The sequence below is a fragment of the Salvelinus sp. IW2-2015 genome, linkage group LG4q.1:29 (genome assembly GCF_002910315.2).
Source record: "Salvelinus sp. IW2-2015 linkage group LG4q.1:29, ASM291031v2, whole genome shotgun sequence".
Classification (NCBI taxonomy): Eukaryota; Metazoa; Chordata; class Actinopteri; order Salmoniformes; family Salmonidae; genus Salvelinus; species Salvelinus sp. IW2-2015.
Genome location: NC_036842.1, coordinates 26163884 through 26186593, shown reverse-complemented (window position 1 = coordinate 26186593; position 22710 = coordinate 26163884). Strand labels below are relative to the sequence as shown.

General features: G+C 45.3%; 1 protein-coding gene across 5 annotated transcripts in view; it reads right to left on the bottom strand.

Moving 5' to 3' along the window:
• Positions 1–5561: 5561 nt before the first annotated feature.
• pik3r1 (phosphoinositide-3-kinase, regulatory subunit 1 (alpha)) overlaps positions 5562–22710 on the bottom strand; it is a 57919-nt gene continuing 40770 nt past the window's right edge. For 3 of the 5 annotated variants that reach the window (XM_023984213.2, XM_070442487.1, XM_023984215.2), the window contains 7 exons: positions 11199–11406; positions 10904–11084; positions 10506–10774; positions 10210–10386; positions 10004–10078; positions 9676–9846; positions 5562–9174 (listed from right to left, as the gene is read on the bottom strand). In XM_023984213.2, coding sequence (XP_023839981.1) covers positions 8985–9174; positions 9676–9846; positions 10004–10078; positions 10210–10386; positions 10506–10774; positions 10904–11084; positions 11199–11406 — 1271 coding nt within the window. In that variant the 3' untranslated portion in view covers positions 5562–8984. Of the gene's footprint in view, positions 9175–9675; positions 9847–10003; positions 10079–10209; positions 10387–10505; positions 10775–10903; positions 11085–11198; positions 11407–13322; positions 13523–13573; positions 13916–22710 lie in introns of those variants that run through there. The other 2 variants (XM_023984216.2, XM_023984214.2) reach the window with 2 other exon arrangements.

Here is a 22710-nt window from a genome sequence, read left to right as displayed (position 1 = left end):
ACATTTCACATTCTTAAAATAAAGTGGTGATCCTAACTGACCTAAGACAAGACATTTTTACTAGGATTAAATGTCAGGAATTGTGAAAAACAGAGTTTAAATGTATTTGGCTAAGGTGTATGTAAACTTCCGACTTCAACTGTATAAGAGCAACTTACCAACATTACGACCAGGAATACGACTTTCCCGAAGCAGATCCTCTCTTCGGACCACCACCCAGAACAATGGACCTAATCCCAGCAGCTGACCGAAGACAACGGTGATGCAGAAGGGGCAGACAGAGCGGTCTTCTGGTCAGGCTTTGTAAACGGGCACATCGCTCACAACTTCATCTTGCTCGTGCCGGCTTATAGGCAGAAACTTAAACAGGATGTACCAGTGACGAGAACCATTCAATGCTGGACTGACCAATCGGAAGCCACGCTCCAAGTTTGTTTTGATCACGCGGACTGGAATATGTTCCAGTCAGCCTCAGAACGACATTGATCTATACACTGACTCAGTGAGTGCGTTTATAGATAAGTGCATTGGAGTCGTCGTAACCATTGTGACTATCAAAACCTACCCTAATCAGAAACCGTGGATGGATGGCGGCATTCGCGAAAAACTGAAAGCGTGATCCACCGCATTTAACCATGGAAAGCGGTCTGGCGAATATGAACAGTGTAGTTATTCCCTCTGCAAGGCATTCAAACAAGCGGACAGGGACAAGGTGGAGTCGCAATTCAACGGCTCAGACACGAGACGTATGTGGCAGGGTCTACAGGAAATCCGGGACTACAAAAACAAAAACAGCCACGTCACGGATACCGACGTCACGCTTCCAGACAAACTAAACACCTTCTTTGCTCGCTTTGAAGATAATACAGTGCCACCATCGCGGCTCGCTAACAAAGTCTGTGGCCCCCCTCTCTCCTTCTCAGTGGCTGACGTGAGTAAAACATTTAAACATGTTAATCCTCGCAAGGCTACTAGCCCAGACAGCATCCATAGCCGCGTCCTCAGAGCATGCCAGATGGCTGGTGTGTGTACGTACATATTTAATTGCTTTCTATCCCAGTCTGTTGTCCCGAGATGCTTACCATTGTTCCTGTACCCAAGAAGGCAAAGATAACTGTACTAAATGTCTACCACCCATAGCACTCACTTCTGTCATCATGAGGTGCTTTGAGAGGATCATATCAACACCACCTTACCGGTCACCCTAGACCCACTTCAGTTTGCATACCGCCCCAAAAGGTCCACAGATGGCGCAATCGCAATCGCACTGCCCTATCCCATCTGGACAAAAATAATACCTATGTAAGAATGCTGTTCATTGACTACAGTTCAGCATTCAACACCATAGTACCCTCCAAACTCATCATCAAGCTGGAGGCCCTGGGTCTCAACCCCTCCCAGTGCAACTGGGTCCTGGACTTTTTGATGGGCCGCCCGCAGGTGGTGAAGGTAGAAAACAGCATCTCCACTTCACTGACCCTCAACACTGGGACCCCACAAGGGTGTGTGCTCAGCCCTCTCCTGTACTCCCTGTTCACCCACGACTGCGTGGCCATGCATGCCTCCAACTCAATCATCAAGTTTGCAGACGACACAACAGTAGTGAGCTTGATYACCAACAAYGACGAGACAGCCTACAGGGAGGAGGTGAGGGCMCTCGGAGTGTGGTGTCAGGAAAAYAACCTCTCACTCAATGTCAACAAAACAAAGGATATGATCGTGGACTTCAGGAAAAAGCAGAAGGAGCACCCCCCTATCCACATCGAAGGGTCAGCAGTGGAGAAGGTGTAAAGTTTTAAGTGCCTGGGCGTACACATCACAGACAAACTGAAATGGTCCATCCACACAGACAGTGTGGTGAAGGCGCAAGAGCGCCTCTTCAACTTCCGGTGGCAAACTACCTGCCCTCCATGACACCTACAGCACCCGATGTCACAGGAAGGCCAAAAAGATCATCAAGGACAACAACCACCCGAGCCACTGCCTGTTCACACCGCTATCATCCAGAAGGCGAGGTCAGTACAGGTGCATCCAAGCTGAGAGATTGAGAAACAGCTTCTATCTCAAGGCCATCATACTGCTAAACAGCAATCACTAACTCAGAGGCTGCTGCCCGCATTGAGACCCGATCACTGGACACTTTAATAAATTGATCACTAGTCACTTTAAAACAATGCCACTCTAAATAACGCCACTTTAATAATGTCTACATATTTTACATTACTCATATCACATGTATATAGTGTATTGAGACCCAATCACTGGACACTTTAATAAATGGATCACTAGTCACTTTAAATAATGCCACTTTAATAATGTTTACATATCTTACATTACTCATATCACTATGCTGCTCGGCCATCGCTCATCCATATATCTATATATTCTCATTCACCCCTTTAGATTTGTGTGTATTAGGTAGTTGTTGGGGAATTGTTAGATTACTTGTTAGATTTGTGTGGTTTAGGTAGTTGTTGGGGATTGTTAGATATTACTGCACTGTTGGAACTAGAAGCACAAACATTTTGCTACACTCGCATTAACATCTGCTAACCATGTGTATGTGACCAATACAATTTGATTTGACTGTGTAAAACCTAGTAGTAGTTATTTCTCTGAGAGGCGGATATATATAATTTTGCAAAAAAACATGATTATTTGTCTCTGAAATGAAACCATCAATTTAAACAAATACAGGTGTGTCATTGAACAACCCCATGCCATGATTAGATAGTGGGAAAAACACACCAAATCTCTTACATAATTTCTTTAAACAATAAAATATAATTTACCAACATTTCTGAAAATGGATATATAGCATTTTGGAATTAAACTTTTCACATACTCTCAAACCTTCCTCGTTTTATTTTTGTAATTTAACAAGGTAAGCCAGTTAAGAACAAATTCTTATTTACAATGACAGCCTACCGGGGAACAGTGGGTTTAACTGCCTTGTTCATGGGCAGATTTTTTTTTTACCATGTCAGCTCGGGGATTCAAACCAGCAAGCTTTCGGTTACTGGTCCAACGCTCTAACCACTAGGCTACCAGTCACTCAGCCATAGCATATGATTAGCATATGAATGAGTACGATAACGAATGCAGACTCTTTCCATGATGAGTATGCTCAGGTGCATGCTTTAGTTTTCACTAAATACAAATTCAAATCAGTGCTGGCATTAGATGGATATCACAGGATAGAAGAGCATGCTGTTGAGACGTTAATCTGACAGAACTTTTAAAATGGAAATCCAAACACTGAGATTAAAACACCCCTGTTAAATTGGACTGGAATGGGCCTACAACAGTTTTTTCCCCTACTGTGAGTGTGTGTGCATGCACGTTCACTTCCTTGTCTCAAAGCATGTACCACATCCGCCAACAGTACATACCAACCACAGTCAGAACACATAAATGCGCATCCCATCTCATTACAACTAAGTACCTCAAAACATTTCACATGGGCCCACATCTTCTCTCTTTTTAACATGTACGTCATAATACAAATCATTAAATGCGGCTGACCTCTGCTGGCCTCATTTATAAGCTTAACCGTTGTAAATCTCTGTCCTGAAAATGTCTCTGCAGATTAAGCCCATTAATCAGAGATGTGGGAGCAGAGGAGACCATTAATGTCATCATCTGTGATCTAACGGCAGGAGAATCCACCTAAAGCAGCGTTATTACCCAGGGCCCAGCTGGGCGAGAGTGTTGCTTCGCTGCAATGTCATTTTCTGCACTACATTTATGACCGTATATAGGCTACTGTATGAGAATCTTATTCAGGTGTTTCAATGTGAACTGTAAGATTCGCTGGTAGATCTCGACTGCAAGACCAGGGTTGGAGACCCCCACCCTCAGCTCTAACTAGCCGTCATACACCTAGTGCAGATCAAACTAATGGTGGAACAAACATTATGAACGATGGGTTAGATTTGTTCATATAGGCAAATGTGTTTAGAACACCAATTTGAATTCAAGATGGGAAACTACCTTGAACTTGTTAAGGCCTTTAGCTAATGGACACTCCCCCTTTGCCATCTCATTCGGTTGAACTTTGATACCATAATAGCTTTGTGCATAGAGGTATCTTGGAGTTAGGAGTAGAACTAACATTGATAACCAAAATGCAAATTATTTAAAATATTTCAGTATTATGAATTGAGTTTATGATTTACTACTTAAACAAGCTGTGACTAAATGCAGGCATAATCTAGTTTACTTCTGTCATGTTATAAGATGATCACTACATTTTAGTATGGAAACATTTGCTCTATATATTTATTCGTATGTGTGAAAAAGATGCAGTCCGCTGAGGTGTGGCTTGTACTCAGCTCGAGTACAAGTCGAGAGGTTAAGGTCATGTGCTCTGTGGTTTTACATTTTCCGTTCCCCATGCTGACGCAAACAGTAAACACAGTGGTTGTCAGAGGATACGCTTGATCAACCTCATCTATATCCTACATCTCGTAGCTACATCTGCATTCTGGCACTTTAGTTGAGAGGAAGTTCTAGAAGGTGATCGAATTCTAACGAAATACATTTCCGCATGTTTTAAAACTGAACATTCTAGAATTTCCCATCCTGGTGGTTCTAAATGCAGACTAAGGACACTGTACTGATGGGCAGGAGGGTGGTTAGTGTTTGCAATTCAAGGAACTGCAATGGGAAGAATCCAGTCTATATATACACTTTTGGTCCGCATTGCTGAAATGATATCCCTCTCACACTCCCGCTCTCTGCAGATGATCACTCAAGTTTGCTGGGATGGCCATAACCTCAGTGAACTATGTGCCTTTTGAGCTGGAGAAATGTTACATAACCTGGGACAAAGACTCATTGCTCCCAGTCAGTCAGGTCTGGTATGGCCTGCTGGCACATCACTGGATGTCTTTGTAACACTTAAAACCTGTTAAAAGACTGTGGTAAACTTGTTACACACAATGGTGGATCGCAGCCAATCCCTACTGGGTTGCTGCTTAAGACTTCACTGTGGATGGAACCAGTAGTTTGTATAAAGGGGTGACGAGACTGTTTTGGTGGGTCAAGGCACTAAATAAGTTAATTAACCACAGCCTGGTTAAGGAACACTGTGCTTACTGTGGTACTGTATATAAAAGAAAAATGCTAAAATCAAGTCAAATCTGATAAGACACATTTCATTTAATACAATGATATCATTAACATCCTGTATCTGCAAGTAGAAATTAATTGGTGAAATGTAGGAACTGAAAGTCCATTCTAGAATTAAGTGGTGTGATATAAAATAGCTAAAAACACATACGCCTATATAAATTCAGTCACAATGTGAATGTTCTCAGAGGGAACAAAGCGTTCAGACGCTCTCGGTTTTCTTATTAATGGTGACATCAATGCTGTGCCATCATGCCATACCCGGAATTTGCATAACCTAAAAAAAAGACACCCAACTGTACACAGAGTTCTGCAACTGAAAAGGAGCCTTCAGTCTTTTTTCCTTTGAAGTCATCTAGTTGTACTTTTCAGCTGGTATTGATCCATAGACACAATATTCTGGTAAAATTAGCAATTTACTTCAAAAATAGTTTCTTAAACATTTTTATTTCATTTTAACAAAGCCTAATACAGGTTTGAAGACAAACTGGGGAACACTGGTAAATCTCAATCTCACCTCACAGGTGACCGTGTCAACTGAAGTACAGTCATTGAGGGTTAAAAGAAAATAAACCTCAAAACGGTGCAGGTTTTTTCCAAAGAACACAGAGATGACACTTTGGACAAAAGTGACAAACAAGACCATGGCCACCTGAGATCAAACTACAATTATATAACAAACTTGAAAAGGTATTGTATAGTACAATGGGTATTTATCCCCAGAGGTGACATAGTAGCTTGAATACAAACTTGCTTTGTTTTAACTGGTTCTGTAGTTATTGGCCTCGAGTGAACCAATGTGAGTAAAGCAAAAGAAAAACAGTTAACGACAATTAATCTTAAAAAGAGTAGTTCAATATTTTACAACTTGGATGTTAGATGGTTCCTCACGCTGGAAGTAGCCTATTGGCCATGAAACTGTAATCCATGGTTCAGTTCTATAAACACCCACTAAAAAGCTAACAATCAATGAAAGTGATGGGCCATGTGTGCATGTAAAAAAAATTAAATCAATTCAAATCAACTACATATTTGGTTTGATGTTACTTAAAAGGTAAGTTGGCCATTACATTTTTTTGTTACGGCCAATAGACTACTTTCAGGGAGAGGTACCGTCTAACATAAAGTTGTAAAATAGTGAACTACTCCTTTAAAATGTGTAAAAAGGAAAATTCTACATGATAACCGTTTTGGTCATACACTGACGCAAGACTGCTAGGCAGTGTGAACAGCATCTCGTAAACACTGCACAGACTATTTTGCTCACGCTTTGTCAAAATCCACTCCCATGGGGGCTCACAAAGGTAATGTGTCATGCATGAAATGCATTGCTGTAAATAGGAATGGGGATTTGAAATAGCTATTGACTCTTGACCAATCAGAATGACGCACATCCACATTGCAGAGCTAAACAGTGGACATGCTGCTTTCCACTAGATGTTGGAACATTGCTGCAGGGACTTGCTTCCATTCAGCCACAAGAACATTTGTGAGGTCGGAAACTGATGTTGGGCGATTAGGCCTGGCTCGCAGTCGGCGTTCCAAATCAACCCAAAAGTGTTCGAAGGGGTTGAGGTCAGGGCTCTATGCAGGCCAGTCAAGTTCTTCCACACCAATCTCAACTAACCATTTTGATGCTCATAGACGTTGCCACCTCACAATAACAGCACTTACAGTTGACTGGGGCAGCTCTAGCAGGGAAGAAATTTGACTAACTGACTTGTTGGAAAGGTGGCATGCTGACGGTGCGACGTTGAAAGTCACTGAGCTCTTCAGTAAGGCCATGTTTGTCTATGGAGATTGCATGGCTGTGTGCTCCATTTTAATTTTATTTTATTGACTGTGCTTGGATGGTAAGTCTTTAGCTGATAGTCTAAAGTTGAATATAATATTTTATAATTCAAATAAAATCTATTTATCGATATAAATGTTACTATGTTTATCATTCTGGGGACATAACGGAGTTGAAAAGAAATGTATCAAGATTATTTGTCATGTTAGGTCATACAATATCTATCAATGTGAATTTCCATTGATACATGTTTACAGTATAGTACAGATTAAAATCCTAATTTACACTCATGGACATTTGAATTTTTTAATAAAGGGGTGTAAACTAAAACTGCAGCAGTGACACTGTTTAATAGAGGGTTGCAGCAAAATGTTGGTACTTTCTCCAAGTAACAGAACCACTATGTATTGATAGACAAAGTCGTACGATATTAAGCAATCATTATTCGAAATGAGTTGATCCACCCCTTTAAAACACTCAAAAGATTTTCTGATACAGAAAAAATACTGTAGGGACAAAGCATATGGGAAGATCAAATGTCTCCCAATTTATACTTTTAATAACAATTTGTCATTTAAAAACAGATTTGCTTTGATCTCCTTGTGAAGGGGAAAGGTTATATAACAAAATAAATCTATACTGTTGTTTCCATAGGGATGGTTGAAAAGTTGAGTACAACATGCACCATTACGATTGCAGTAATCAACACATATTCCCATTATTCCATGCTAAGAGTGCTCATACTTAAGTCATAGGCTACGTCTCAAATGGCACCCTAGTCCCTGTATCCTATAAGGAATAGGCTGCCACTTTGGATGCTATGGGATGCTACCATTGTTTGTTTTTCGACTAAGATCTAGAACATGTGATTCTGTTAGAAATATTTATTGTGACTGAAGCAGCTGTCAAATACTCAAAAGGCTCTCAGCCTGAGAGGAATATCAGTTTGAAGCAAAAAAGTACTAATAAAACACTCATATTTTATCAGTTGCTGATAAAAATTTGTAATAAAGTATGTTACTATTATTTACTTTCTTAAAAAATATGAAGCAGTTTTTATCTTGGCATTTTGACACAAAATATCCTCTTGGATATTTACATGGGAAAAATACACTTTTTCAAGCAATAAAAACAAGCTTATATTATGGGTTTGCAACAGAATAAAAACAACTTTGCAGAAATAAGGGAGACACAGAATTGCATAGCATATTAGGATATAACTGAAAAGGAACTGAGCTTTTTTGGTATGGTAGGTTTTCATCGCTTTGTACTGACATTCTCCTCTGTATATATACATAATTAAGTATTTCCATTTCAAGTTCGTTCATATTTTCACTCATCCACAGTAGAGAACAGTTGAGTCTCTGCACTGGTTAGCAAGGGAAAAGTCCGGAATTCTTGCCACCTTGTCATCTCCTTTGCTACTTTGATTCAACAAGTCCATAGGAGTCTTTTTCAATAAAAAGATTATACTTTGTCAAAAGTGCCATTTTGCTACATTTATCAGTTGATCCACGGTCTGTCACTGAACACTTAAACACACAGGTGTGTTAGACACCCCCAACACCTTTCAGATACTGTTAGTTTTGGTCACAAGGACACACACACTAACTCTCAAACACTCTCAGACACATACACACAGTAAAAACAAATGGGGAAAAGAGGTGGAACGGTAGAAAAAAAGAATTATGCACTGGAGTTTTATCTGCGTTTTGACATTCCAGCTGGTAAAGCTTTGAAAAGAACAAGCACCATTAGGAAAAGGCCTCCAATGTCCTCCACTCAGGGAGAGAGTTCAGCAGTTTCGCCTTGACTCTGTGCTCCCACAATAAGCACGAGAGTAACAAGACTACATTCAGGCTCTCGCCACTGCTCACAGTCAGTTCACAGTCGCTGAAATGTTTTCAGGCTTCGTTTTGCAGTTGTCTTTAGTCCTTTCCTCTCTTGTGGATAAAAAGTATGTATATGTTAGTAGGCAAGACACATCCTAGCTTTTTAAAATCCTTGAGGACAAAGGCTGAGTAGACGTTTCTGTCCGACTGAATGGCCGGTAGGGTCCTCACCGCCTCTGCTGTGCGTAGACGGGGTGCGCTAGTGTCACATTCAGAGAGTCATTGTGCTGGACCAGTGACGTGTGCTGGTAGTGGAGGACCAGTTCTTTGAGCGAGCTGTACAGGTTGTAAGGCTCAGCGAAGCCAAACCCTGAGGGCGTCTTGTTGATGACACAGTGCTTCACTTCACCTTCCACCCTGGAGAGGAGAGAGAAATGTCAAGTCATGTCCTGTTAGGTCAGGGTTGTACATTTTTGTTACAGCCCAGCACTACGGCACACCTGACTCTACGACTCGACAAACCATCAAGCCCTTGGTCAAGTGAGGTTCTACCCTACACTAAACTAGTCCACGGTTGAGCTGCAATGTCTACACTGAATGCTACACCAGTCTACAGTGTCTGATGTGTGTTTGCAGTGCCAACGTTGATGTACTGAACAGTGTAGAAGCAGATAGCTGGAATACAGGTTGAGGTAAACAGGTTGAGGTAAACAGAAACTATGTAAAGCAGCACAGTCCCAACCTTCAAGGGAACACATAACACCTGTACCCAAACGGTCTCTGAACTGTGTTTGCAGTACTTCTTAGGTAAATTATGTCAGTAACCAAAGCAGGCAATGTCAGTTCTGGATGAGGTAGATGTGTACACAAATGTACAATAACGAGCAAGTAGAATGAGTACAAGGTCTTTATACGTACACAACACTGCAGGCGTAGCACCCTGCCTTGCTGCTGTCTCGAACCAGGAATGTTCCGTCCCTCTTCCCCCGGAGGAGGGCCTCAGCCTGAAGCCGGTTGATGTTGCCCAGCTTCCAGGAACGCTCGTCGTGGTGGGGAAGGTCCTCATCGTCATCCACCATAGAGTATTGACTGGAGAACACAGATGGACGGAGGGAGGGAGTTAGATAATTAAAGTTTGATATTGAATGTTTCTACCCCATTTAACAATGGTGCAATGTGATTCCCCTTTGTCAACTTTAGATACCAGGAACATAAAAAGGATGGAAGGCCAGTCTAGAATACTCACTCTTCTGTGTTCTCGTTTCTGATGTCTAGCCACTCGTTGAGCTTCTTCTGCCTGACTCCCTTCTGGGTCAACCACCTGGAACACAAGAACCATGACAACACCGATTAGAGACAGGAAGTAGGGAGACCTTTACAAGACGTTCCCTCACCAGAACAAAGTTATTTGAATTTATTTGAGACTAGGAGGTGGATAGAGATTATACTTACGTGAGGTACTGATCCCTGGTCTTGCGGAGCTGGATGAGGTCGGGTTTGATGCTGTTCATCCGTTTGTCGATCTCTCGGTAGTCAGCAGCCTGCTTCTTTAAGTCCTCCTCCAGACGCCGCTTGCTGTCCACGATCTCACTGATACGAGACTTCAGCTTCTCATAGTTGCCCATGATCCTGAGAAAAACAATAATTCACATAGTTAAGACATGAAGAAATTGATCAGTTAAGAAAACGTTACTGTCCAAATTCAACCTTTTTATAATTTTTTGGGGGGTTTAGATCCAAGTCCTTACCTCTGGATCTCCTTGTCATTGCCTTCCCTCCTGAACTTCTCAATGTACTCCTTGCTGTACCGCTCTTGCGTTTGGCATTGCTCCTCGAATATCTTGATGGTTTCATTGAAGGCTTCGATCGCTGTCCTTTTCATTTGGATTTCCTGGGACGTCCTGGTGTACTCCTCGTAGAGTCGGTCATACTCTCGATTCTTCTCCTGGTACTGCTGATGGTACTCATGGAGCTTCTTCCCCACAGCATCAATATTGTCCTCCTTCACCACCTGATCCTGAGGAGGAAAGGAGAAGAAATGGATTGAATCTTCACATTTATGATACATTTGCAAAGACCTTTTAGCTAAGATGTATTGTATGAAAAGTCCTAAACAAATAAAGTTGATGATTATGCTGATGGTTACCTGCTGGTGTTTGGAGACGGGAAACTGCAGCTTCACGTCTAGCTTGGGGTTGTACTGGGCCAGGGACTCGTTACGGTAGTGGTTGATGAGCTCCACCACCGAGTTGAAGGTCAGGGGGTCAGAGAAGCCGTATTTCCCATCCCGGTGGAATATCTTGATCAGCTTATTGTTACCCCCTTTTCTGAAGGTGGAAAACAATAGAGAGCCAATTAAAAACTAAATTATCAACAAACACTTGTTATCAAGAATGTTGAGAAGTGTTTAAGAGGAAGGGAATGGGGAAGGGTAGTCTTACCTCAACGTGAGCGTGTAGTCGCCGTGCATCTTGGTGGAGGCGTCACGGACCAAGAACGTACCGTCGGCCGTGTCCCTCAGTTTCTCGTTGACCTCCTCGCGGGAGATGTCTCCCCAGTACCACTCAGCGTCCTGCAGCGCCATGTTGTTGTTCATACCGTTGTTAGTGACAGCAGGGGGAGTGGGTTTTGGTGGCTTGGGAGGTAGGGCTGTAGTGGACAAAAGGGGAGAGATGGCTGCTTAGTACATGATATAGTGATACAGTCAAATCCCTAGGTCATTAAAAACGATCATAAAGTTATCAGGAGGGATGTCAGAAAATCCTGGCGTAGTCTAATAAAAAATTAGAATAGGTGTATGTGGTGCTTTCTAGGGTCAGCCATAGTAGTACGGCGCCCCTGGAGCAAATTAGGGTTAAGTGCCTTGCTCAAAGGCACATTGACAGATTTTTCACCTTGTCTGCTCGGGTATTCGAATCCAGCGACCTTTCGGTTACTGGCCCAATGCGCTAACCACTAGGCTACCTGCCGGCCATGAGACTATAATGTAATGCTTAGCCAGCGTATTCCTGGGGGGAGCTGGAAGTGGGGTGGGTGTTGGAATATCTATAGCTGCGAGATGCAATATTATTCCATTTGCTTTGCAGGTAATTAAATTGTCCCACAAATCTGTAGCGATACACATTAAACTGGACGCATCTTTGCCTCGCGAGCAGGAGACGTGAACCCAATCAAACGTCTGCGGCAGTTAGCAGTATCCTCCCCCCATCATCCTCCCCACTACTCTCTCCACTTGAGTGAGAGTGTCAGGGAGAATGGATTTCATTCAGGAAAAAGAAGCCCCTTCCCATCACTATCTCCAGTCGCCGTGTTTGGACCTGACTGGAAATCAACCCCATCTGTTGACCCGATTATACCATGCACAGATTATCTCTGCCTTTCTGTAGAACGGCCACAAAAAATACAAAATAAATTACAATGCACAATTTCAGACCTAAATGGAGCACAGCTGTGATCCAGCAGCTCAAATACAAATAGTGCTAAACCATTGGAGTATCATCCTGTAAGTCCTATAACTACATATCTACCAATATAACTGTCTGTAGAGACAAAAAAATAAACAGATCCATTGACAAAAAAAATCATTGCGTGGCATTGAGCACATCCAGTCCCTTCTCTTCTAATGGCTTCTTCTCAGCAACAACATTCTCCCTAATGCAGATTGCCAGTCTGATTCTATGCTGCTAGCTCTAGTGTCCATTGTCTCTGATGCTGGCCCCTGCATAGCACCCCTTCAGAAATCATTCCGTGGAGATGGGCTCATCAAAACGCCCTAAATTCTGCATGGATTGGCTAATCACAAGTGACATTAACCTGCGAGGGCCGGCTGCCTGGCTCAGGTTCCCTATAGCTGCCTCTCTCTTTCTCGGAGGAAGGAGCAGGCAGGAGCAGAGCTGAAATGGTAGCAGGCTATTTTTAACCCACTAGTACTGCTGCACTCCCTTTGTTCCCTCTCTCTCTAGCAGCCTGCCTACTGACCTGGACCTCTCAGGCTTTAGTATATCAGGAGAGACACTGAGCCATGGGTATAATACACATGTTTATAACATGAGCCATATCCATGAGATGGAATATTATATGTAACAGTACATATAGTACAAATAACAGTACATAAACATCAACACCCAACTGGTGGCAGTAGTGCCTAAAGACACTGATCCCAAAGAGAGGAGCTCAGAGAAAGCTCGGTGATGACCAGAGGGTATGGAAATGAAAGCAGTAGGTTTTGGGTTGACAGCCAAGGTGACATTTCACCACCTAGAAGAAAAAGAAACGCACACCTATTTAGGCGAGGTGCTGGCTAGCGGAGTAGAAAACTTAAAAATAAAGGAGAGACGCACACTCTAGCAGCTCAGATGCAAACATATTTAATTTACCAACGTTTCGACAGGCAAGCTGTCTTCCAGCACCAGAACACATCACACTGCCTTGTGAACTTCCTGAGCTGCTGCTAGCCCCTAGCCTCAGACTAATCTCCTGGTCATACTGAAACCAGTGTTTCAGCATGCAAAGAGACAGACTTGTCATGCAACATCCAACGTGACTGAGCGAGTCAGTTTGCCTACCTGGAAGGTCCATCTCTAAGTAAAATAAAGGTTCGGAATCAGCATCAAACTCAGATCTCAGACACAAGTCCTCCAAATCATCCATGTTTCAAAGATTGCCTTGTTGCACATTTGAATGATAATAGAATATCGTAATACGCCCGGAAAGGAGCCCTGTTCTCTTGTACAAGCGCCTCGAAACCCATTTTAAAAAGCCATCATAAAGGGCAGCTTGCCTGCTTCCTTGCTCAGTAACGCGTTACATCACTTACCACAGCCAATCACACAGGGGGACTGTCACCGACCACTCCTGCATTTTTCATTTCCTGAGAGCGATGTCGTCATTTTGAAAGCACACTTGCCTTTTTTCTTTTTTTAGTTGCCGATGCTATCCCTCAATGTGCACAGCCCATGCAGTGCAGATCACAGTATCTATATAGACTAGAACACGCGCAGGCTAAAATACCTCTATAACAACCTTCGTACACAGCATCCTTTCCAAATATCTGACTATAGCTGCTGCCAAACCAAACCGTGCAACATCTTCTCTTAGCTGCAGCACAATGTGAGAGAAAAAAACCTGCAGCCTCTCTCTTTCTCTTCCACGCTTGCTCTGACTCTCAGCCCTCCCATCTGCCCCCCTCTTGCTGGTTGCTCGCCCCACCTCCCACACGTTGTGCACCGGTTTAGTCCTGCCCACTGTTGGCACTGAGACAAAGCCAGCTTGGCTGCTGCATCACATTGGCACAGTGGTGTAAAGTACTTAAGTAAAAATACTTTAAAGTACTACTTAAGTTGTTTTTGGGGGCATCTGTACATTACTATTTATATTTGACAACTTTTACGCCACTACATTCCTAAAGAAAATAATTAACTTTTTACTCCATACATTTGTACTCGTTACATTTTGAATGCTTAGCAGGACAGAAAAAAAGTCAAATTCACACACTTATCAAGAGAACATCCCTGGTCATCCCTACTGCCTCTATTCTGGCGGACTCACTAAACACAAATGCTTTGTTTGTAAGTTATGTCTGAGTGTTGGAGTGTGCCCCTGGCTATCTGTAAAAAAAAAGAATACATTTTTTAATCTATTTTTATAAGAATATTGTGCCGTCTGGTTTTCTTAATATAAGGAATTTCTTTACTTTTGATACTTAAGTATATTTAAAACCAAATACTTTTAGACTTTTACTCAAGTAGTATTTTACTGGGCTACTTTCAGTTGAGTCATTTTCTATTAGGTATCTTTACTTTTACTCAAGTCAATCAATCAAATTCAAATGTATTTTATATAGCCTTTCGTACATCAGCTAATATCTCGAAGTGCTGTACAGAAACCTAGCCTAAAACCCCAAACAGCAAGCAATGCAGGTGTCAAGCAAGCAATGCAGGTGGTAATTTTTCCACCACTGCATAGGCAGGCCAGGCAGAGGAGCTACACTACACGTCCTAAAGCCTGTGCACCAGTCACAGCCTCCCTCCTACTGTCACCCGCCATCCGGAGGCTCCAAAATACACCAGTAATCCTCCAGGAGTGACACTCAGTAAATTCAGAACTTCTCTGCACGGCTGAGGGACACTAAAATAGCCCCAGTTCTGGGTACGGGTTTAAAACTAGGGGCCAGGAGTGGAACGTGGTCATTGTCATCCCAGGACCGGCTTATGGGGACGAAAAGGATGAGGGAACGGCGTATTTCCAAAGGTAGCTTGGTAATGATGAAATAGGCCACATTGACTGAAAGTCAATATACCTGATAAAAGCTTATCTGCGTGATGAGGAGGACAGCTGAGCTTGGCTTTACCTTTATAAGGACACATGATCTCATTTCAATGATAGCTCGCTCTCTCGCACTAAATCAAAGTCATACACATGATTTTATACATATTAAAAACATGACTTAAGATAGACTACATTTGACTTATATACAGATATAATACATTACTCAACTTAACTTGTGCTACATATGCAGAGGCTTCTTTTTCTTGAGCTCGGTCGTAAACCAAATTCCATTTGGGGCCACTAAAATTGCCTCTGAAACAGTATCGTCTAAATGGAAAATGTTGCAATGTAGTCCCTAGATAAATCAGCGTGCCTTTCTGACCACACAGACAGACAGCAGGGTGATATATGGGGTCTGTAAGAACCAACAGCTTCTAAAAGTACAGCAGGGGAGAGAGAAACACACAGAGAGAGAGAGCGAGCGAGACACAAACAGAGCGAGCGAGCCAGAGACACAGAGAGAGAGAGAGCGAGCGAGCGAGCCAGAGACACAGAGAGAGAGCGAGCGAGCGAGCCAGAGACACAGAGAGGGCGAGAGAGAGCGAGCGAGCCAGAGACACAGAGAGGGCGAGAGAGGGCGAGCGAGCCAGAGACACAGAGAGGGCGAGAGAGGGCGAGAGAGAGAGAGGGCGAGAGAGAGAGAGGCTGGCTGTCCTCTGGCTGTGCTCTGCTCTGGTCTGTCTGCTTGTCTGTCTAGTCTGTCCTCTGGCTTGCGCTGTCTGTCTGTCATTCGTCCTCTGGGCTGGGCTGTGGTCCTGTCGCTGGCTGGCTGTCTGGCTGTCTTGTCCTGTCTGTCTGCTGTCTGGCTGGGCTGTCATGTCTCAGGCTGCTCTGGTCTGCGCTGTCCTGGTCTGGGCTGGCTTGGCTTGTCTCTTGGTCTCTCCTCTAATCGATCGCTCCCCATGGGTATCTGCTCTCTCTGGGTCTCTCTATAGCTGGGGCTCCCTATCTGGGTCCACTCTCTGGGACTACGCGTCTCCTTTGGTCTGCTCTCTGCGCGTCTCTCTCTGGGTCTCCGCCGGCTCTTTTAGCGGGAGCGTAATCTCTGGGTCTGCTCTCCGGATCCCAGTGTAAGTCTGCGCCTCTGGGTTACTCTCAGCGCTCTCCTGGGTTCTTCAACTTTACCGCGCTCTGAGTTTTCCGGTCTGTCCTTCTTTTTCATGGAGCCTGCTCTGTCGCGTCGTCGCCTGTGCGGCACGTTTGTTCATTCTCGCCTGTGGAGTCTCGGTACGTGGTTGAGTCGTTGCTGCTTGCTCTGCGCCGGTCTTTGCTCTCTTCTGTCGCTTCTGTCTCTCGTGGGGTCTCTCTCGCAGCGCGATCGCGTTGCTGGTCTCCCTTCCGCTTTGCTCTATTCCGTCGTGTGTGGCGTCTCCCTTCGACTGCAGCGCACTGATGTGGTAGATATCATCTCTCGCGGGACTTCCTCTGACTCTAGCTTGTCACGTCTCGTTCACGTCACAGCGCTCTCGCTGAGTCGGAGCTACGCATTCAGTCACACAGACGCGCGATCGCGACCAGATAGTTGTGTCTCGCATAACACACCCCGCCCCTGGCGAGGGCACCTGTAAGGACGACACGATGGCCACCAGATGTCGGCCAACGCTGACTCAGGCGTTTAATGCCGTCGTACTCAGGCGGAGCGACGAGGTTGATGCGACCGTTTGCTCACTCAACTCATGCGAGCAGGCCATCTCTCTCTCGCTCTCCTATCTCTTCTGTGGTGAGCTCGGTCTCTTCTCTCGGTAGCTCGCTACCCGTTACCGCACGCGGGCCGTACACGATCTCATTCTCTCTTACTGCCTTCATCAGCTCGCGGCGTACCTCTCTCGTCTCTGTGGGCTCGCTCTTCCGCTCTCACATGTGATGCTGTGGCGTCGCTCTCGCCTTCCGTAGTGTGGCTCGCACCCGCCTGAACTGCTTCTCAGTAGCGCTTCTACAATACGAGTCCGTCGTCCACAGCTAGTGTAGATCATGCTACTTCTCTGCAGAGAGCGAGCGAGTCAACTCGCATATAGATACCCAATGAGCCACACTCGGCGCGCGAGCGAGATCTCCTCTCCTCGTGTGTGGCCAACTCCGCCTCTGCGTAAGAGCAAGGAGAGTGTCTCGTCTCGTCTCTGTTGGGCTCGCATCTCCGATCATCGTCTCGTGTGTGGCTCGCTCTCCTCTCTCAGTCTATTGTGTGGCTCAGCGTCTCTCCAGTGTCGGAGCATCTCGCTCATCGTCTAGGATGGGCTCCTATCATCAGTCTGTTGCATCAGCATGCTCCGTCTGTGGTGCATCGCACCTCGCTCTCTGGATGAGTGGCATCTAGGCTCGCTCAGGCTCTCTCATCCTGTCTGGACCTCGTCCGCTCTCGTCTTCGTCGTCTGGTGTGGCTCGCGCGGCGCTCGGTTCATTTCTCTTCTGAGTGGTCTCGCGCAAGTTCTCTCTCCGCTGTGTGGCTGCGCACGCGCTACGTCTTCGTCTCCTGGGTGCGCTACGGCGTCTCTGCGAGTCAGTCAGCTCTGTGTGTGCAGCTCGCTCTCTTTGCATCTCTCTGTGTGGGCTCCGCTCGCTACTCTCGTGCCTGTGTGGGGCCGCGCTCTCAAAATTCGCTCTCGTTCAATCGCTCTCACGAGACCTGTAGAGCGCCTCGCTCACGCTGTCGTCTCTCTCGCTTCCCGAGACGCTGCTCCGCTCTCTCGAGTTGACTACTGCCGTCATCCGTCGCGATCTAGTGGAGCTCGAGCTCACGAGGTCTCTCGTGTGGCCCGCTCTCTCGCCTCGCTCTCTCTGTGTGGGCTGCTCCTCATCGCGGCTCTGATATCCGGCTCGAACTGTGGATGCTCGAGGCACAGCTCAAAACTCATCTCTTCATCTCTACTCTCTCGTCTGTCTCTCTCATCGCTTTCGCTCGTTGTTGGCTGCCTTTTCTCCTCTCTTCTCTCCGCTCTCCATCGCTGTCTGTGTGGCTCTCTCTCTCGCTCTCAGCTCGTCCTATCGGCTCTCTCGTCTCTCGCTGCTCTGCTCATCTCGCTCGTCTTCGCGGCTCTGGTCGGGCGGCTCTCTTGGCGCTGCTTGTGTGCCTCGCTCTGTATGTGCTCTCGCTGCTCGCCTCTCTGTCTCTGGCTCGCTCTCCGGCCGCTCACCTCCGTTCGGCTCTCTCGCCCTCTCTGCTCTCTCGGCGCTCTCTTCTCGCGCTCTGTGTGGCTCTCTCTCGCCCTCTCCTCCGCCCTCTCTGTGTCTCTCGCTCGCTCGCGCTCTCTGTGGCTCTCTGGGCTTCGCCTCGTCTGTGCTCTGGCTCTCGCCCTCTTCTGTGTCTCTGGCTCGCTCGCCCTCTCTGTGTCTCTGGCTCTCGCGACTTCTCTGGTGTCTCTGGCTGGCTCCCGCTCTCTCGCTGTCTCTCGCGCTCCCCTCGCTCTGGCTCACTCCTCGCGGCGTCTCCTCGCCCGTCTTCGCTCTCCTCGTCCTCTCTCGCTCTCCCTCGCTTCCTCCTCTCTCATCGATCCCTCTCGATCTTCGCCCTCTCTCTGGTCTCTGGCCTCTGCCTCTCGTCCGCTCCTCGTCCGCCCTCTCTGTGTCTTGGCTCGCTCGCCTCTCCTCGCCTCCTGTGTCTATCTGGCTTCGCTCGCTCGTCTCTCTCTGTGTCTGCTCGCTCGCTCGCTCGCTCTCTCTTCTCGTCTGTGTCTCTGGCTCGCTCGCTGCTCGTTTGAGTCTCGCTCTCGTACTCCCTCTCCTCTGTGTGTTTCTACCTCTCCCCTGCTGTACTTTTAGAAGCTGTTGGTTCTTAACAGACCCCATATCACCCTGCTGCTCGTCTGTGTGGTCAGAAAGGCACCCTGATTTATCTAGGGACTACATTGCAACACTTTCTCATTTAGACGATACTGTTCAGAGGCAATTTTAGTGGCCCAAATGGAATTTGGTTTACGACGAGCTCAAGAAAAAGAAGCCTCTGCATATGTAGCACAAGTTAAGTTGAGTAATGTATTATATCTGTATATAAGTCAAATGTAGCTATCTTAAGTCATGTTTTTAATATGTATAAAAATCGTGTATGACTTTGATTTAGTGCGAGAGAGGAGCTATCATTGAATGAGATCAGGTGTCCTTATAAAGGTAAAGCCAAGCTCAGCTGTCCTCCTCATCACGCAGATAAGCTTTTATCAGGTATATTGACTTTCAGTCAATGTGGCCTATTTCATCATACCAAGCTACCTTTGGAAATACGCCGTTCCCTCCATTCTTTTCGTCCCATAAGCCGGTCCTGGGATGACAATGACCACGTTCCACTCGGCCCCTAGTTTTAAACCCGTACCAGAACTGGGGCTATTTAGTGTCCCTCAGCCGTGCACAGAGAAGTTGTAATTTACTGAGTGTCACTCCTGGAGGATTACTGGTGTATTTTGGAGCCTCCGGATGGCGGGTGACAGTAGGAGGGAGGCTGTGACTGGTGCACAGCTTTAGGACGTGTAGTGTAGCTCCTCTGCCTGGCTGCCTATGCAGTGGTGGAAAAATTACCACCCTGCATTGCTGTGCTTGACACCTGCATTGCTTGCTGTTTGGGGTTTAGGCTAGGTTTCTGTACAGCACTTCGAGATATTAGCTGATGTACGAAAGGCTATATAAAATACATTTGAATTTGATTGATTGACTTGAGTAAAGTAAGATACCTAATAGAAAATGACTCAACTGAAAGTAGCCAGTAAAATATACTATGAGTAAAAGTCTAAAAGTATTTGGTTTTAAATATACTTAAGTATCAAAAGTAAAGAAATTCCTTATATAAGAAAACCAGACGGCACAATTATTTATAAAAATAGATTAAAAAATGTATTCTTTTTTTTTACAGATAGCCAGGGGACACTCCAACACTCAGACATAATTACAAACAAAGCATTTGTGTTGTGAGTCCGCCAGAATAGAGGCAGTAGGGATGACCAGGGATGTTCTCTGATAAGTGGTGAATTTGACTTTTTTTCTGTCCTGCTAAGCATTCAAAATGTAACGAGTACAAATGTATGGAGTAAAAAGTTAATTATTTTCTTTAGGAATGTAGTGGCGTAAAAGTTGTCAAATATAAATAGTAATGTACGATGCCCCCAAAAAACAACTTAAGTAGTACTTTAAAGTATTTTACTTAAGTACTTTACACCACTGTGCCAATGTGATGCAGCAGCCAAGCTGGCTTTGTCTCAGTGCCAACAGTGGGCAGGACTAAAACCGGTGCACAACGTGTGGGAGGTGGGCGAGCAACCAGCAAGAGGGGGCAGATGGAAGGCTGAGAGTCAGAGCAAGCGTGGAAGAGAAAGAGAGAGGCTGCAGGTTTTTTTCTCTCATCTTGTGCTGCAGCTAAGAGAAGATGTTGCACGGTTTGGTTTGGCAGCAGCTATAGTCAGATATTTGGAAAGGATGCTGTGTACGAAGGTTGTTAAGAGGTATTTTAGCCTGCGCGTGTTCTAGTCTATAAGATACTGTGATCTGCACTGCATGGGCTGTGCACATTGAGGGATAGCATCGGCAACAAAAAGAAAAAAGGCAAGTGTGCTTTCAAAATGACGACATCGCTCTCAGGAAATGAAAAATGCAGGAGTGGTCGGTGACAGTCCCCCTGTGTGATTGGCTGTGGTAAGTGATGTAACGCCGTACGAGGAAGAAGGAGCAGGGCAAGCGCCCTTTATGGCTTTAAAATGGGTTTCGAGGCGCTTGTCAAGAGAACAGGGCTCCTTTCCGGGCGTATACGATATTCTACATTAATTATGTGCAACAAGGCAATCTTTGAAACATGGATGATTTGGGAGACTTGTGTCTGAGATCTGAGTTGATGCATTCCGAACCTTTATTTTACTTAGAGATGGACCTTCCAGGTAGGCAAACTGACTCGCTCAGTCACGTTGGATGTTGCATGACAAGTCGCCTTTGCATGCTGAAACACTGGTTTCAGTATGACCAGGAGATTAGTCGGAGGCTAGGGGCTAGCAGCAGCTCAGGAAGTTCACAAGGCAGTGTGATGTTTCTGGGCTGGAGACAGCTTGCCTGTCGAAACGTTGGTAAATTAAATATGTGCATCGAGCTGCTAGAGTGTGCGTCTCTCCCTTTATTTTAAGTTTTCTACTCCGCTAGCCAGCACCTCGCCTAAATAGGTGTGCGTTTCTTTTCTCAGGGTGAAATGTCACCTTGGCTGTCAACCCAAAACCTACTGCTTTCATTTCCATACCCCTGGTCATCACCGAGCTTTCTCTGAGCTCCTCTCTTTGGGATCAGTGTCTTTAGGCACTACTGCACCAGTTGGGTGTTGATGTTTATGTACTGTTATTTGTACTATATGTACTGTTACATATAAATCTCTCATCATGGATATGGCTCATGTTATAAACATGTGTATAACCCATGGCTCAGTGTTCTCCTGATATACTAAAGCCTGAGAGGTCCAGGTCAGTAGGCAGGCGCTAGAAGAGAGAGGAACAAAGGAGTGCAGCAGTACTATGGGTAAAAATAGCCTGCTACCATTTCAGCTCTGCTCCTGCCTGCTCCTTCCCCGAGAAAGGAGAGGCAGCTATAGGGAACCGGAGCCAGGCAGCCGGCCCTCGCAGGTTAATGTCACTTGTGATTAGCCAATCCATGCAGAATTTAGGGCGTTTTGATGAGCCCATCTCCACGGAATGATTTCTGAAGGGGTGCTATGCAGGGGCCAGCATCAGAGACAATGGACACTAGAGCTAGCAGCATAGAATCAGACTGGCAATCTGCATTAGGGAGAATGTTGTTGCTGAGAAGAAGCCATTAGAAGAGAAGGACTGATGTGCTCAATGCCACGCAATGATTTTTTTTGTCAATGGATCTGTTTATTTTTTTGTCTCTACAGACAAGTTAATATGTAGATATGTAGTTAGACCTTACAGGATGAACTCCAATGGTTTAGCACTATTTGTATTTGAGCTGCTGGATCACAGCTGTGCTCCATTTAGGTCTGAAATTGTGATTGTAATTTATTTTGTATTTTTTGTGGCCGTTCTACAGAAAGCAGAGATAATCTGTGCATGTATAATCGGGTCAACAGATGGGGTTGATTTCCAGTCAGGTCCAAACACGGCGACTGGAGATAGTGATGGGAAGGGGCTTCTTTTTCCTGAATGAAATCCATTCTCCCTGACACTCTCACTCAAGTGGAGAGAGTAGATGGGGAGGATGATGGGGGAGGATACTGCTAACTGCCGCAGACGTTTGATTGGGTTCACGTCTCCTGCTCGCGAGGCAAAGATGCGTCAGTTTAATGTGTATCGCTACAGATTTGGGGACAATTTAATTACCTGCAAAGCAAATGGAATAATATTGCATCTCGCAGCTATAGATATTCCAACACCCACCCACTTCCAGTCCCCCCAGGAATACGCTGGCTAAGCATTACATTATAGTCTCATGGCCGGCAGGTAGCCATGGTTAGCGCATTGGGCCAGTAACCGAAAGTCGCTGGATTCGAATACCCGAGCAGACAAGGTGAAAAATCTGTCAATGTCGCTTTGAGCAAGGCACTTAACCCTAATTGCTCCAGGGGCGCCGTACTACATGGCTGCCCTAGAAAGCACCACATACACCTATTCTAATTTTTTATTAGACTACGCCAGGATTTCTGACATCCTCCTC